The 17,665-nt window shown below is 35.8% G+C and overlaps 2 protein-coding genes across 3 annotated transcripts; one reads left to right on the top strand and one right to left on the bottom strand.

Moving 5' to 3' along the window:
• Positions 1–215: 215 nt before the first annotated feature.
• Positions 216–5,696, top strand: LOC113704317 (uncharacterized vacuolar membrane protein YML018C). The gene is made up of 8 exons (XM_027226135.2): positions 216–904; positions 1,783–2,184; positions 2,426–2,643; positions 3,101–3,171; positions 3,264–3,365; positions 4,364–4,481; positions 4,561–4,696; positions 5,308–5,696. Exons 1-8 carry the CDS (start codon positions 824–826, stop codon positions 5,368–5,370), a joined length of 1,191 nt encoding a protein of 396 aa, XP_027081936.1. The 5' UTR covers positions 216–823; the 3' UTR covers positions 5,371–5,696.
• A 322-nt stretch (positions 5,697–6,018) lies between these two features.
• Positions 6,019–16,540, bottom strand: LOC113703613 (synaptotagmin-5-like). Of its 2 annotated transcripts, XM_072062053.1 has the most exons (13): positions 16,048–16,540; positions 15,768–15,874; positions 15,554–15,602; positions 15,275–15,395; positions 13,993–14,114; positions 12,585–12,686; positions 12,317–12,391; positions 10,493–10,572; positions 9,331–9,481; positions 9,016–9,246; positions 7,926–8,213; positions 7,188–7,301; positions 6,019–6,490 (listed from the first exon to the last, which is right to left on the bottom strand). In XM_072062053.1, exons 1-13 carry the CDS (start codon positions 16,150–16,152, stop codon positions 6,347–6,349), a joined length of 1,689 nt encoding a protein of 562 aa, XP_071918154.1. In that variant the 5' UTR covers positions 16,153–16,540; the 3' UTR covers positions 6,019–6,346. The 2 variants fall into 2 exon arrangements, with proteins under 2 accessions (XP_071918154.1, XP_071918155.1); XM_072062054.1 differs by lacking the exon at positions 15,768–15,874 and having other exon boundaries at positions 15,554–15,604.
• Between the last annotated feature and the right edge of the window lie 1,125 nt (positions 16,541–17,665).

Raw genomic sequence — 17,665 nt, forward strand, 5'->3', positions numbered from 1 at the left:
TCAGACTCTTCTTTATGCCCCTCGTCAAAGAAGAATAAAAAAGGAAAAGTTAGAAACCCACACGTTGAAATAATACATCCTCCAATTCCAATGACAACAAAGTGCAATTCTGGCTAACTTTTACTTTTTCACCATTTGAAGAAGTTTCCACGAATAGAATGATGATCCTGGAATCAAACAAAATCCCATCAAAGTTGGAAAACGGAATCAAAATGACTAGTAATATGAATCCAGGACGAGTTCTCAAGACATCAGAGACAAACACTGGCAGCTTTTTTAAACACAAACACAGACAGATAAACAGAGAAAGGGGAGCTGTCGGACAGCTCAGAAACCAGAGATCGCTTGTCAATTACCGCTACAATTAATACGAGTACAAAGGGATTTATGCTACTCCATATTGGTTTTTTTTTTTTTTAACCAAAATTGACCAACCATAACTTTTGGTTTTAACAAATTTTCCCTCTCTTTCCCTCTCTCCTACTCCAACCCTTTTGCCATTTCATTCCCTTCTCTCTCTTTCTCTCGTTCTCTGGCCAAAAGATTAATTTTTTTTTTTTTTAAATGTGTTTTCTTGGCATCATCAGATATTGGCTTTCTACCTACCCTTGCCATTGAGTCATCTATGGGCCCTTTTCAGGTTTAAGTAGTACCGGTATTTTATTTTTCTGCGTCGGTTGCAACTGAAAAAGCAAAAGCTCAAGAATTGGATGGAGGTGATCTGAGTTTAGCTTGGACGTAAAAGTTCAGATCGCCCGCTGGGTGGTGGGTTCTTGAATTTAAAATTAGATTTTGGCACCTGGGCTTTCATTGGATTTGTGATATGGGTTGGAGATATAAGGCTGGTTTGTGTCTCATTGCTACCGTTGTTGTCATTTGGGTCACCTCTGCAGAAGTCACTCAGGTCCAGATTTCCATCCCTAATTTCTCTTTTGGATTTTGGTGTCTATTATTTGTCCTGAAGGATTTATTTCATCTGTATGCGTGTTTAACTCTGTTGTAATTGGTAAAACGGTTACAAGGCATTTTGTGGAATGAATGCAGCAATGGAACTGCTTCAGCTAGTATTTTGTTGAATTATCTCTTTTGGGTTGGATATTAGCTTATTTTCTACCTCAGTGTGAGGTTCATTCCTTGGGAATTGTGTAAAAGTGATGTAAAGCAACCAACTTGAACAAATCTTTATGTGTTGATATGCTTAATTAGGATTTGTTCACATATTGGATTGATTCTCGTAAGAGGTTTCCTGATGACTGGAATGCCGCTAGTTACATAAGCACGGATTAATGTTTCAATTTTGCAGCCTGGGATCTCAGTATAATTTGATTGACCTTGCTTCCTTTAGGAAATTGATTGCCTCTACCTTTAGGTCCTTGCTAATTGAGCAGAAGCTATACCTTCTGTTATTTCCAGTTGAAAGTTCCCAAACTTACCGTATTAAAGAAATGGGGTTTGACTTCCAGTTAATGTGTTGAGCCTGAATTCTTCTGCTATTCAGCCATGCCTTCTTAAGTTGATATGCCTGCCTCTGTTAGCTAGTATGATTCCCTCTAACCTGCATTCAGCTTCTCTCAGAAGATCATCCTTTTTCCATCAGGAATGACCATTTATGATGTTTTTAAAATCATTGCATATCTGTAACCCTGTGGATGAACTTGTGCATCCGTTTATTAGGTGTACTTTTCTTAATCAGACCGTTATCGTTACTTTGCACAAATCTCCATTGACTCTAAAATCTACTGATAGGGAACTGTTGGATTCTTATCACTTGTTCTTCTGCAGGGTATTTTTGAAAACTACAAGCAACCATTTGCCGTGACATATCTTGGGGCTTCTCTAATGGTGATTTATCTCCCACTAGCATTTCTAAAGGATTGGATTTGCAGTCTGATAAGAAAACGCTCTGGGAAAACTGGTAAAACTGTAGGGTCAATTGGTGATTCATGTGCTGGTGCGGATTCTCCTTTGAAGTATATTGGAGACCAGAAAGTCTTTGAGATGGATATTAAGGGATCTTTGAATAGAAAACACAGTGAAGTAGATCTTTCTGCTCAAGAAGAGGGAAAGCCATTAGTTTCTATATGTACAGATGGTGCTGAGAATGCTAAACAAGAAAAAGAGGTTTCCACGAGGGAAATTGCCATGTATGGATTCTATATCGCCCCTATTTGGTTTATTACGGAGGTGATTCTCAAACTAATCTACATCAATCATTTTCTGCCTTTAACAAACCATTGGTACCACAGAGATCTGACTGTTATTTTTCTTAATTCATTTTAACTGCATTTTCCTAGTTTGCAGTGGGTGACAAAAAAAAAAAAAAAAAGCTTCTTCCCTTGACAGCATCCTCCAAAATATCTTGATAAAGTTAAAATTGTTAAGCACATGCTTAAGTTTGCACTACTTCTTTTTGTCTCGTTTGCAGTACTTATCAAATGCTGCCCTTGCACGTACAAGCGTTGCAAGTACAACAGTATTATCATCTACTTCAGGACTGTTTACCCTCTTCATTGGTGCATACCTGGGCCAAGATTCCTTAAGTGTATCGAAAGTAGTTGCTGTTTTTATTAGCATGGCTGGTGTTGCAATGACAACTCTAGGAAAAACTTGGGCAGCTGATGATGCCCAACTTAATCCTTCTTTGTATGTCTTTCCTGAGCTCTATTCACTTTAACATAGTTTGATCCTGCAATCTTAGTTCTGTGGGTAGTGCATACTTCTTTGGTGACAAACAACCAATATATTTTCTAAATTGAAATCTCTGTGGAAACAATGGCAGATTGATAGCTTCCCAGTCACTGTGTTTTACATGGTGAGGCTATACAATTTGTTATAGATGATCCCTTATATAGCTGTTCTGTTATAATTATGTGCATTTTCCAGTAAGCCTACATACTAGCAGCATTTTTTCTGTGCTTTAAGATGGCATGGAGGAATACAGGAAAATAATACATTTTGCTTTTGTTATAAGAATTTTTTTTATATAAATATTCAGTGCTGATGTTTATTTTATGTGTTTTGAGTTTTCTATGGTATATGTGAGCTTTGAATTCTACAGTATGTCCAGCACTGACTGACAATTAACGTTTTCTTTGCAAAGAAATGGCAAACGTACTCTTGTTGGGGATCTTTTTGGCCTTCTATCTGCTGTTACATATGGACTATTTACTGGTTAGGCAATTTCTGACTTCATGCTCAATATTTAACTAAACTACATAATGTATAATGGCAAAAAATAACAGTTATTTCTATATGTTTTGCAGTACTTCTCAAGAAGTTTGCTGGTGAGGAAGGAGAAAGGATTGATGTTCAGAAGCTGTTTGGATATGTTGGCTTGTTCACACTTGTAGCCCTATGGTGGCTCGGTAAGTATTCTTCTGCGTCATTGCATTTGAATCATCAATGTTTTCTTTCCAGTCAATGGATAGTTTATATGTATCTTCGAACTTGATTCTAAAGTCAAACAAAGATTGGTTTTCATTTGTGCGGAATATTTCTTTGGAATTTTAAGAAAAATGTTTTCCTTTCTGGTTGAATCACATAATATTACGGGTGAGATTTGTCAAAAAAGAAAAAAGGAAGCTATACCTTTTTGAGGCTTTTTCTCCTTATGTTTTCACTGATATGTACTGATTTTCTGGGAAGATAGGACTGGTGGAATATAAGAGAGAATTGGTGTAACTTGAGCAGCATGAAAGGGGAAAATTGGGGCTATCAAGGCAACAAAACCCAAAAATGTACTTGTTGGTTAAATGCTATATGTGATGGAAACAAAACCACAAAATGTGGTATCTCAAACTTCTTAACTACCAATAATACAGATATCTGCCTTCTTTTTCTTTTAGTCTACTCATGCAACACTCATTCTTTGCTCCCTTTAGAAAAAGTTATGCTTTTAGAATTAAGTCAGCAAAACTAGTGTTGAATAATTGACAGTTAATTCTGAAAATGATAAGAATTAAAAAAAAAGAAAAAAATGAAGAAACAGAAAGGGGAAAGGAGGCTCAAAATTGGGATTACCTGGAATGGGCGGCAAAACTTGGACCCTTAACCATGAGTGACCAGGACCATCATAATTATATTAAGACCAGGAATTTTTTGGGGGATGGTGAGATGTCAGTATTGGTAAATTGTTCTTTGCATCTAGTGAACCAAGTGGCGATCCTTTATCATTTTGATGTGTTCTCATGTAATGGTTATTTTTTATGTTATCAGAGGAAGACTTTCATGTCCCTACTGTTTTACTGTATTATTGTGATGCAAAGTTGTATAATAGCTAGATAGTGGTTGCTTGTGTTCATCTTATGTAATATTCATGTTGCTTTGTCATCAAGTAACAGTTTCAGTTTTATTGTTGCTTCAGTGTGGCCATTGACTGCCTTAGGCATAGAGCCTAAATTTACAGTTCCTCACTCTGCAAAGATGGATGAAGTTGTTATTGCAAATGGACTCGTAGGAAGTGTTCTTTCAGACTACTTCTGGTATGTGCAAAACCATAGCTTTTAGTTAAGTTGTTCCAGACATTTTTTTTTCCTTGGACAATAACTCTGTTTTGCTCAGGGCACTATGTGTTGTCTGGACAACTCCGCTGGTAGCCACCTTGGGCATGTCTCTTACAATCCCACTTGCCATGTCGGCTGATATGGTGATACATGGACGCCATTATTCAGCCATCTACATTCTGGGTTCGGTTCAGGTATGGAGTTTGTTTGAAGATGAAAATGATTATAGATGCTTTTAGTCGTTTTATAGAATTTTTTTTTTAAAAAAACATTGCACGTGAGAACAACTAGAATCAGCAGAAGGATAAAAAAATTTGTGCCCTCTGTAGGCTGTACTTCAGGCCAAAGAATGACTAGGGAAACTTAATCATTTGCATAAGCACAAGACCTTTCTCCAGAAAGTAATAACAGAGAAAGAGACACCATTTTTAATTAGATTAGAAGCATCATGCCTAAATCACATTAATCTGAGGCATGTAATTCTATCAGTCAGGAATCTAATGAAAGGACTTGATACCTTTCTGTCAGACTTTATTATCTAGGACAGCGGGTAAAGTTCAAAGGCAGCTTTCTTGCACATTTGAGAAGACATGCCCACAAGTTTCTTCAAAAAGTCAAAAAAGAAAAATGGGGAGTGGGACACCTGTAGTTGCAGTTGCTCCTTTAATTTTATTTATGTGCGTATGATTCTGGTTATAATCTTCATAGTGCTATGAGTGAAAATTTTCGAACTGCTATGGTAGAACTAACGAAATGTCATAGACTGGCATACCCCAATTGAGCTGAAGGTATTCTTCATATGCAGGTATTTGCAGGATTTATTATAGCCAATCTTTCGGATTGGTTTACCAGAACTTTGGGGTTATAGCATATGCTTAAACTGCGCTTATTGTGGCACAAGTGGGCATCTGCAAGGCCACAGAAAAACTGTGCAATTTTGTCACAAGATTGTAGCTATTATTCCCTTCATTTTTTCCCTGTACTTGCCAGTGAGTGTCACAACTTTAGCAAGTTGTACCTTTTAGTCAAATTTTTGTGGTTTCTTAGGACTGCTTACTGTTTCCTCTTGTTCCCTCCAAGAAGCTTGGAGGGAACACAAAATGATGTTTGTACAGATATACTACAAGTTAATGTCTAAATGTTGAGATCATTCTTGTCAAGTTGAATATAAAAAGTCTCTCTTTCTTAGTGAAATATTTGCATAGAACAACACTTAGTAGGTGCCAAGCCGTCTTCTGAGCAGTTGAAGTAGTTGACACGAAGCATTTTCTTTACCAGCTTGTGGTTGGTAATGGTACTTGGTGATGGTAATGCAAAAGAACAAAAAATAAGAAAGGAGACAGCATTGCTTTCTCGGCACAAGGTAATCCAGATGGTATCAAGTTTCACCAGCCATATTTCAGTTATGTATTGTACCCCTGCATGCAAGGGGGGATATGCCTAGAAAATGAAATTTGCCTAACCACAAAAGCTGATGAAGTTAGTCGAGAGAATTTTGGAAGATCGAAGACCTGGAGGCCGAGCATAAAATCACACTTTGAATAGAATGATTATAGGAACAATGAGTTTTTCTGTGATCTTTTCGAAACAAAACATGATTGCAATTACAACAATGTGAAACTTTACATGATTGAGCAAAACCTGATCCCCCATAATTTCCTCCATCCTCCACATCTACTCCTCCCTTGAACATACAAAACTCCAACACCCCTGTCAAATGGAGGTTTTTCACCGTCCCCCTCATTTCTCCTTAGTTCTCATTGATACTCGTGAGTGCTCAAGCAGATTTTCTAAGAAACACAACAGAACATATTGGACATCTATTTCGCATTTCATTACAGCCTTCACTCTTTCACTATTAGCTGCGGTGTCCACTTGAGATGCAGATTAAGCTTCCCGGAAGGAGTACCATCTACTGGGAAAACATCTGTAAATTCTTCCTCCAGTATAACCCTTGTGAGTGTCATGACGCATCTTCCCATTTTATCCTGAAACATCAGTTGGCATAAGTTCAGCTGTGCAACAACTAAATCTCACTCCATATGGTTAAATACTTCCAAACTCTTTAAGAGAAAGGCAGGATACAAAAATGGCGAGGAAAAAACAAAAAATTCGAGCCTTAATAACCAGACACAGTGCTTCTCCCAGTACCCGAAAAGGGAAGCTAAAACTCAAAGAAAGTTGTGGTCATTTCGTCGTTACCAAAAACAGTCAAGAGCCCTCTGCCAATTTAGTAGCAATACTTTTTACACAAAAAGAGTCATTAAGAAGAACGAATTCAAAAACGATAGCCAACACCATCAAAGTATTATATAGCTCATGAGAGTTATCCATCAGAGTTGCCCAGTGTTCTACAATCATTAAGCAATGGCAATTTATTTCCATAGCAGAGTTGCGATTGCATACTTCTATACAACCACAAGTTTGGAGATTATATGTCTTGTGTAGTCTTCAAATGGTGGTGGAAGGGAGGAGGAGTTGTAAACTTAAGATCAAGTCCTGAACAAGTTTTCTTCAAAAATAAATAAATAAATTCAGTATCTTCAAATTGGCACTTCAACACATTATAGCTTACTTAGTTTGGTGGAAAATTTATATTGATTCACGCTTTCAAGAAACTGAAACAAGCAAAGTGCTAATGTAACTTGGTGAGACAGAAGAAATGGAAGCAGCTAAAAGGGTTACCTTCCCAAATGTGTCATGGTCGTAGACTTCCAACATTAACAAGTCATGCAATCCGTCCTCCACAACAAAGTCAAAGGTTTGATTCCAAACTGGATTTAAGGTGTCATTCAAAACCTGAGATGATGAAAAGTAATAGTAAACATTATGCAATTGTCAAGCCATTAAGTTAAAATAAGTGCTGGCAAGGTGGACATCTCATTTGCTTCAAATAAGTTGATTCTGAATTGTATTGCTTGACAGATGTTTTTAGGTGATTTCATTTGCCTGTGACTATGGTTTTAAATGTAATTCAAGCTGGAAGAGGTAGTTTAATCCAGAAAGCAACCCCTAGGTGTTTCTTAAAGTGGTGCAAAAAAAATAAAGGAAATTGTTAGCTAAATTTCCTTTTCGTATTCTGCACCACAAAGACAGCTTTTTCTTTCAAAAGTATATTACACAAATGTACAGATTCAATCCTTTAAACATTAAGCCTAGGAACTACTATTGTAAAAAAATTAAAACCAAATGAGAACAGACCCTATAACCTTTACGAAGGTATGCAAAATAAAATGGATTGTAAGAGAAAAGTTATAAGAGAAAACCAGGGAGATCAAGTAATTCTTCAGTCATCAACAAAATAGAATATGACAAATAAGATTGTAGCATTTCCAGGAAAGTTTCCTTTTTACATTTTCCTTGAAGTTCTCATTCTTTAAAGGGCAAACCAAATTTAGCGACCATAGGTAATCAAAACCTTACCCTCGTCTTGTTCTTCTGTTTGGACTTCTTCATTTCAAGTACCACAAATGGATCAGATTTTCCCATAAAATCAGTAGCTGGTAAATCTTCTGCAGATATTACTGTGACAGAGAGAACTCCTCTGACGATAACATCCCTTTTCCTGTGTAAAGCAGGTTTTTCTGTATCATCAGAGTCAATATCCTGCTTAAGGGCCTTCTCCAAGTCAGTCAATCTAAAGTCGGGGTTGAAGCGAGTCAGCAATGCACTCTCACTCCCAAACGGACAGTATAAAAGCTCCAAATGAACCTGTAATACATAACAAATCCAGAGACAGGAAGCACAAAGGTATTGAAGGAAGTGTAGAAAACAAACTAATATAAGAGAAGAGAAACATCCAGCATCCAAATATGTTGATCTACAATTTTAAATCAGAATTTTGGGTGTGGATTAGCAAAGAGTCAGTGAGGTTTTGTCATCCACATAAACATCATGAGCTATCTTTTGGAGATGCAAAGAAGTAAAATTCCACGTCATGTCATAAAATACTTAGTTATCATGCTCGGTAGTTGTAACTTGTTATGATACCATGCAGAGTAGCTAATACTTGGGGAATTAACCCAAGAAGACATTGACTTCTCAGCCACAGATTATAAAAGCATAAGTTAATACCCCTTATTGCAGTACTCCTTCAAAGCTATCATGTACCCCTCAAAATGCCAGTAAATGAATGGAAAACAAATTGTCATGACCAATTTTCTCAAAATTATGGCCTGTACCTTATTACAGGCCTAATCACCACACATGGCTAGTAAGAGAACAGGACTACAGCTATGTTCCTATACCAACTAATTCCTCCATCTATTGTTGTATGGCATACCTTTTCTTCTCTTTTTGGATCTCTGCACATGTGCTCAATCTGTTACTTTTCTTCATTTTTATAATATGACTGTGATGTTCAATTTCAACGATTAAATAGGCATATGAAAATTCAATTTACTTACAGACATGGATTAATTCACTTGTCCATTTACTGCAGTCATTAACAACAGCAATTAATCATAGCCATAAAACCTTAACATTGCAAAAAATTTGACTCTTCCCTTCTCACCTGACCCCTGTTCTTTGTATCCCTTTGAATCTCCAAATCTTTCACAAGTTTCAACCAGACATCTTTAACCTTCCCAGGTTGAAGGTCCTTCAACAAAATTCGAGCACAACCAATGAATTCAGAAGCTTGAATCCCTTCGTCGTCATAAATCCTTATTGTCAAGTTTTGAGTGGAGACATCTTCAACTATGAACTCAAAATGTTCATTCCAAATTGGGTTTATTTGGTTGTTCTAGAAAGTAATGTGGAAATGCATTCAGTACAAGAATGAATGGAATGTTAGAACAAACAGGATTAGACAGATTTGATTTCTCACAATTGTTTTGCTAGTTTTTGTCCTGTTGCGCAGCGGGCGTATGAACAATTCTGCATATGGATCAGATTTCCCAATGAAGTCCTTGTTTGTCAACTCCTTAGCTTCTACAAGCTTCACATCTAGTATTCCAACAGGCTTTAGCTCTAAGTCACTGTAATCAAAGCATTATAGAACAAATACTACCATCAAATTCAAAATTTATTACGTGGACAAGGCTACATTTTCAACTAAAAAGTGGATCAAGGGTGCTCATGACTACAACAGTAGAGAAGTTTTGAATTAATAACTTTCTCCTCTAGGAAGATAATTATGTGACATGGTTAGAAGAACTTAGGGGAGAAAAGAGTAACTACCATAAGTTGCAGTAGACCCAAAAAAAAAAAAAGATTTAATTGACACCAAGTCTGTTTTTCCTGACAAATAATCTACTTCAGCTTATTTCTGCTGTCAAGCAATCTGTCGTTTGTTTCTACTGAAGATAGGCTCTGGAGTGCTGATGCTACAAAGATAACTCTATTTCTACCAGTTAAGCCAGCATTCTGCATTATAGTCAAATAAATATTCAACTTATCTTGAGACGAAGTCTTTTCCATTGACAGAGTAAAATCGCTCAGCATGTAAGACCAGCAAAAATTAAGTGTATCACAGTAATTATATTTAAATGGCAAAGATGCATATTTTTAATGAGAGAGAAATTCTAATAAGAAAAAATGTATAGCTTACGCAGAATGACCATCAACATTGCTACATTTAAAATCCCATGATGGACATGTATGTTTTGCTAGACTTAAATTTGCATGAGGGAAACAAAGAAAACCAGAGCATTTATGAAGCACATAAGCATTGTTGCAACTAGCAAAGGTGCTTTTGAACTACGACTACCTTAGCAATACAAAGACCAATTACATCTGGAAAAATATGACTACCTGGATCAAGAATTAAATTAAGTATGCAAATAATGTTAAAACTGTTTAACAATGTATTCTCCATTAATTTATCCCTAGTACCTTCCCACTACTTGACAGGATCGATTTACTTCTACAACTACAGTGTGATGCCAAATTGAGTTGTCCCAGCAATAATAAATAACAATTTGTTGAAAGACTAAAAACAGCTAAGAACTTGAGGCTTTTTCTAAACTGAGTGGGAGGCTGATTTTTACCTATAGTCTCCTGGTAATATGGGAACAATCTTACGAACTGGCCAGGTGATAGAATCTTCAATGGCATCTCGTATCATTTCCTGTACAAAAAGAAAGGCAACCACATAACAAATCCTTCCATGTTCATAATCTAAAAATATTTCCATTAAAAAGGCAATGAGAGTCATTTGCTGCTACTAAAACCTGAGAAGGATAATATTCTAACTTTTGACTCACAAGCAGCTTGTATCCGATATTATCACATACTTATGAGTTTTGCGAAAACTTGTAAGATCTTAAAATGCTCTGCATGAAACTTTTGAAATTATTTCACCAATACAAAGAGTAACACACATAATTAATAAATGTAATCCTTTGTTTTCAGAATAGTTGAGCAAAGCAGTAATTCACTATAGCGGCAGTCATCCAATCATAAATTAGTTAGGCAACTTCAGTGGGTCTTTTATCCTCATATTGCTAACTTTATTGCAAATTAAAGAAATAGTGTTGGTTTTATTCCTGTTCCCAAGATAGGGAAAGCAATTCATAGGAAATCAAATTTATAGTTTCCTTTTCTTCTTCTGCCAATGTTCCTTCTTCTGCTGTTATGGTTATTCTTTTTTCCCAAACTCCCTCCATTCTGCCCTCTCCTCTTCTTCTCCTTCTCCTTCTTCTCTTCTCCTTAATCAATTCTCTATGCACATACAAGAAGGGAATCATAGAGCAGAAGGGCAGCCACAAAAACAGATCATCTGTGGTGCCTCCCTTAGCATCTTTCACTCCCAATAACTCCCTCTCCACCACCATGCCGATATCAAACTGCCACAGCACGGGTGCCTTCTTTCATTTGCTCTGTCAGCTAAATCCCAACAGCTAGATAATTGCAGTGATAAAGAAGTTAAAGTAGATTGCAGGCAGAATCATGTTGGCATAAAGAGGCAGGCCATAAGGCTGTCCTCACGGCCTTCAACTTCAAAATGCATTAGCAACAGGAACAGAAGTCATCCTCATTGTCCATGATGAGTAAGAGCAAAACCTATTAATTCTCGAAAACAAGGATACTAACAAAAAGAAAGTGCAGGGCAAGAATAAAAACTGGGTGCAGGGCGAAGTGGATGATTACAGAAGTAGACTAGTACTACTAATATTGGGCCTTGTAGGCTGTGCAACTAAAGTGAATATGTTGTTCAGTTGGAAACTCTGGAGAAGAGACTGGAGGAGGAGGAGAGGGAAAAATGGAGAAAGTTCAGTAGAAAGAAGAAAACTGTCAGTAGAGAAAGAAGAAGTCTGTTTTTTAGGAATTGATGTCCTTAGTTTGGGAAAACCGACAAAACCAACATTATTTCTATACTTTCCTAACAGATATCGATGTTTTGGGTAAATAACCTACCTTTTCAACTACTCTACTAGATGTTACCCAGATATTCTACAGTATCACAATTGAATAACCAAAATGTCATTGGCTAGTTCCAGTGCAAGCTAATGAGTAATAGATAAAATAGTCTACTGTTGGACCAAATGCAGATTAACATTGTCAACCTTTAACAATACAAAAATGGCAGCGTATGCACCTGAAATGTGTCAAAGTCATCAAAGTAATCAGAAGAGAACAAGCAAAGAAACTCCTAACAACAAAAAATGTCCATGCCCACATTTTTAGTTTGCCCAATGATTTTAGTTGTTATGAATAGAAACAGGAAGGAGACCACATTTCTAAACCCAAGCAATGCATTATGATTTTGGTGATACACTCCATTTACTTACAAAATATTGCATGACCTATCCAACAATTACTTCTAATAGTGTATCGATGCAACAGATTTAAAAGAGGAAGAGCTCCCAAACCTCAATAGAATCAGATATTCCAGGAATTGCTGTGATTTCACCACCAACAACTTTGAGGGTAAAATCCAGATTTTTCTGCAGAAATATAACAAAATTAAGTGCAGCTCCAAAATAAAAATTTTATCCTCAAGGAAATGAGTAACACAAACATATTCATATATACATGCTTACACATATGACTACATGTAAATCTGTGTCTGAAAATGGAATTTTCAATTGTGCGTGTATGTTAGTTCAGTTGTATTGAAATGCATAAAGGGTGGTTCACCTTTTGTCTCAGGGAGTAACATACAGCTCCAAAACAAGGAAATTCATCAACCAGGGGTTTGAACATTAATCTGAAAACCCCGGTAAATCCAATATTCTTGACCTGCATCAAACAAATAAAGTAATACTAAATTATGCAGGCTGAACTTTATACACAGGCGCTCACTCATAAAATATATCATACTGTTAACAGTAATTTGTATGAGACATGAAAAGTAATTTCTTAGTTTTCGTATAACGCACATTCTAAGAAAGGTACCAAAAGGAGTACTTAAAAATTAGTCCAGTTGTATACTAGCCCAAGGACATTATTGCTAGGATATGTTCTTGCTAATCTAAATGATATAAATACCAACAGATGTGTTCAAACGTAACACAATGTAGTATTCTTAGAATTTAATAGACTGTCTATTAGCTGATTGTCAATCCCAAACAACTACTACATGCACAGTACTCTCCATTACTCTAGGACAAGACTGGCAAATCAAACAACTTAAAGTTAAAACCTTTCAAATACAGCATTCATGAAAATGAATCAGGGGGAGGATACGAAGCTAGATTAGCAGGAATGAAAGCGGTCTGGGAATCTAATCTACTAGTTTAAATGAACAAACTCTGTATGGTCAAGATTCAAGATAGGTATCAAACACTTTTACAGGAAAAAAACCAGCTAACAGAAGTAAAGTGTTAGATCTATTAAAAAATATTACAAGATAGTTGAAGAATAAGAATTAGCCATTTTAATCAGGAAAAGAATCTGTCCAAGGCATGCCAACATATCATTGAGTCTGAAGAAGTGCATTTAAAAGTAGCAGAACCAACATATCATTTTCCCAAGAAATGTGGCATTGGAATAAACGATCTTAAGTTCGTTCAGATCGAATTCAGAAAGAGTATCTCCTTCAAAATAAACGGGAGGCTGTTTCTGCCATATCTATCCTTCCACAGGATATGTTAACAGGCTGTATGTATACATTCATCTAAAAAGAATGTATAGAGAGAATTTAGATTGTTAAGTTCTTGAGAACATTAATTCGTATGCCAACTTCACCAGGTCCAAACTGAAGTAGTTCTTGAGTTCAGAAAGACCTACAAAAACAACTAATTCACATATATGCCAATATGCTTCGAGGTTGAAGATACACAAGAAGGAAATATAAGTCAGAGCTGTCTACAAGAATATAGATCAGCGAAGCAATGCATAATTAATTGAAAATATTGGATAATAAAATTCTAAAAAATGTTTGCTATCCTGAGATTTTTAAATTAATATCTACAACACATTTAAGGAGTAATGGAGTTGACACATTATCAATCATTTCAAAAAGTGTTGCCATTATATTCCTATACCAACATGGATATATGCATGAATTTCATAAGTCCCTTTAGTGAATTAAATGAACAAAAACCTGTATTGGTAGTTTAACTCCAACTCTGGTTTCGATGTCGATTATAATGCTGGGATTTCCATCCCACTGCAACTCCAACTCCATAACAATTTCCCCAACATCACCATCAATCACGGCAATTCCTGCAAGACATCAAGAAAGTTTCTGGCTGTTTATTAGTGTCCAATACATGAAAAACATAAATTTTACTCTTTATAGTTCAGAAGGGGACAAATTTTTTTTTTAATCTTGGTCCTTTTTATGTCACATGCGCATGAATGATTACTCTCATTGGTTTCAAGCACAACCTACCTCCCAAATACAAAGAAAGTGAACTACATAATTTCATGCCCATCATCCATTAGTGACCTTCTTCCTTTAAGACAACATTTTTGCAGGATGCTTAAAGATTTGACACTCATTCTATAGTCTTCTAAAGTAAGATAAGGAATATGCGATCATTGTCTTTCTTGTTTTAGTCAGCAAGGGCAAGAAAGCCAAAAAACAGAATTGGAAGTCATGAAGTGTGAAATTGTTGATTGAAGAAAAGTGCCACCAGGATGATCAAATGATGACATTTGTGAACTGTTTTGTAATTATCTTGAATTTTGTTGAGCTAGATAAATATTTCATCAATTTGAATATCCTGATTTTGGCTGAAAGTTACATGACTTTAACTCTCTCTCTCTCTCTCTCTTTCTCTCTCATTAACCAATCAATCCAATCTATCCGCATTGATCTCTTTGATCTTAGTTTGGTTTCTGAATTCCTTTCATAGGATGAGCAAATATTTTCTACTGAGACTGGATTTACCTGAAATTCTAACTTTCCTACTATAAGTGTTCCAAATAGCCAATAGAAACCTTTGTAGTGAACAGAAAAGATTTTGTTTCCAAACTCTAGGCATATCAGCCAATTGCATGTCCTAAATGATTCATTCTTGAGGTGTTAGTAGTATCATCAAAAGAAGCCATAACAAGTGAATCCAGCTAAAAGCCAGTTCTAAATTTTTCCCTATACGAGCAGTTAAAGAATTAACAGCCTGCTACTTTTATGTCCTAAAACTAGACACAAGAAGTTCATTAGCCAGGGATGCAGCACAAGAACACCAAAATCCTAGTTTAAACATTGTTCTAACAAACTAAAACACAATTCAACAATATTACTGTCGCTATTCTCTTTGGAAAACCAGTTATAACCAATTAAATTAACTGATAACACATGTCTACTTAGCATCTCATTCATCATACTATAAGTTTCACAAATGTCAAATAAAAGAAAAGAGAATAGAAATTGAACTTGCCTGTAAATTGTGGGGCCACAGTACCGAGGGTCAACTTTGAAAACTTCAAAGATGCTATGATAGCGGGTCTGTATTCCTCAAGGGTTGGCTCAACCGAGCTTCTTATCAATTCAGAAGCTGCCTATGCCAAAATATGAAGAAAAACTTATCGAGATAATATGTCAAATTTCAACATCCTAACGATTATACCCTGCGGTGATTAACGAACAATAAACTTTCCTTATCATGACAAGCACTGAGGTTAAATTTTTTTTTTTTTTTTTTTTTAAAAGGAATTACCTCGTTAATATATGGCCAGAGCTTGTCAAGGTGATGATTGAGCCAAGTTAACTGAAATAAATAAAAATAGGCGGATTTATTACTGTCTAAATGACAAAGTAATCGCGAGAACATCCAATTTCTTGAAAAGTAAAGTATAGCATGCATTGGATATCAAGACATAACCACACAAAGACAGTCTTGTACACCAAAGCAGAGGGAGGCAATTTAACTCAACTTCTGTCGCTGTGTAAAGACTACCCAAGAAGGATAGGACTCGGGTGGCAGAAGTTTTCTGGAATCCTGAACAGTCATCCTTGCAAAAGCTGCAATGGTTGCTGCCTGTAAGATACATTACACACATGAAAGGATGAAAATCACTCCAACATGTTAAGACAATCAATATCTATCGAGTTAAGAAGATGATTCAATCGATACAGCATTGGCCAAGCATGAAAAACAGAAAGATATAGTGAGAATGAGAAAAAGGGTGTTAAGGGATATTGAATACATACCAAATCAGAGCGATTTTTGGATCTGATATGTTGATATCGAGCAAACCCAACTATCAAACCAAGGCCTAACGCAGCACCTAAAATGAAACCCAGAACGAAGCCCATCTCTCTCTTTTTGACACTATTAAGAAAGAAGAATCGACCCCTGAAATATTGCTAGTAGACAAGCTCAGAAATTGACTCCTCGTGGTCGAAAATGATGATCAATAATGATGGCAGTGACAGGAAGCCATTGAAGGGGACACGTTTTTTGTTTGGATAGGGACACGTTTTCTTGTTTGAAAGAGAGAGTAACAGAGCTCTGGTTGGGCAGTTAAGACAGGTATGCACGGAGATAATTTGCAGGTCTTGTTTAATTTTAAAGAATTTATTAATGATTGAGTAATCAAATTAACATCATTCAATAATATGTTTCTGATAAGTTCGATTGACCCTCTGGTCTGGAGCAAGAAAGAGACATCTTCATATTCTTTCCTTTTGGGATCTCCATCCTTCCCTCTTAGTATTGTTTCCCCTTTTGTAGACGGTACTAGTACTACTATATTTAGGCCGAGGTGGTAGGCCATCACTATCTTCAAATTTCTTTTTCTCATAGGTTCTTGGTTAGTTTGTAATTAGTACGTAATTTTGGGGTTTTTTTTTGTATTTCACAAAATCCAATTGGTAAAGAAAGAATTTCTAAAGGATAGTATGCATTACTAGTAAGATTTCTTGTTATCATTTTCTCTTTTTCTTTTGGGTCCTCTAAAACATCTTATATCTATTCCAAATAAATGGGAAAAAAATTTAAAAAAAAGAAATGGATGAATCAATTCTTCAAGAGGAGGTACACTTGAAATTCATAAGATTTTAGTTACTCAATAATGTCCATTCTCTGTTATTCTTGAACTACTTGATTTTGAGATGTACAAATCCCAGACTATCTTGTTAACTTTTCTTATTACTCTTTAAGCATATTTGAAGTTTTGAACTGAAATGCTTGATTTGCATATTGTGTGATGTCCTCTGTTTCATCCAAATGGTTTTATAATGCATTTCATAAGCAAGTGAAGAGTTTAAAAAAGTAGCTATAATATACGTCATATTTTTTTGTCATTGAGATTATTTGGAATAATTTTTTTGAAAAAATAGAGTGCTTTTTCTTTTTGTAATATAATGTATATGAAATAAAAAATAACTTTAAAATCCAAATGAAAACTAATCCAAGGGCACAAATGAAAATCCCTGGAATTCATTTGTGGGCAAACATGCAAAGAAGAAATTTTGGGTACTTGTTGAAGGAACTAAACAAGATAACTTTTTATTCACCCCAGAAAAAAAAAAAACAAGAAACGAACGAGAGATCAGTTTTGTGTCACTTCTCAGCCGTGCTTTGCTTAGTCATAGTGCTTATCACCAGACTAGGGTTGCAAACGAACCGATCCGCTTGCGAGTGGCTCGATTCGAGCTCGAGCTGGCTCGAGTCGAAATCGAATTCAAACTCGAGTTCAAGATATTAAACTCGCGGCTCGTGAGCTCGAGTATATATATATATATATATTTATTTTAAATATATATATATATATTTTTTATTTTTTTATTTTTTTATTTTAAGTATATATATATATTATTTTAATAG

This window comes from Coffea arabica, chromosome 8e (genome assembly GCF_036785885.1).
Source record: "Coffea arabica cultivar ET-39 chromosome 8e, Coffea Arabica ET-39 HiFi, whole genome shotgun sequence".
NCBI lineage: Eukaryota > Viridiplantae > Streptophyta > Magnoliopsida > Gentianales > Rubiaceae > Coffea > Coffea arabica.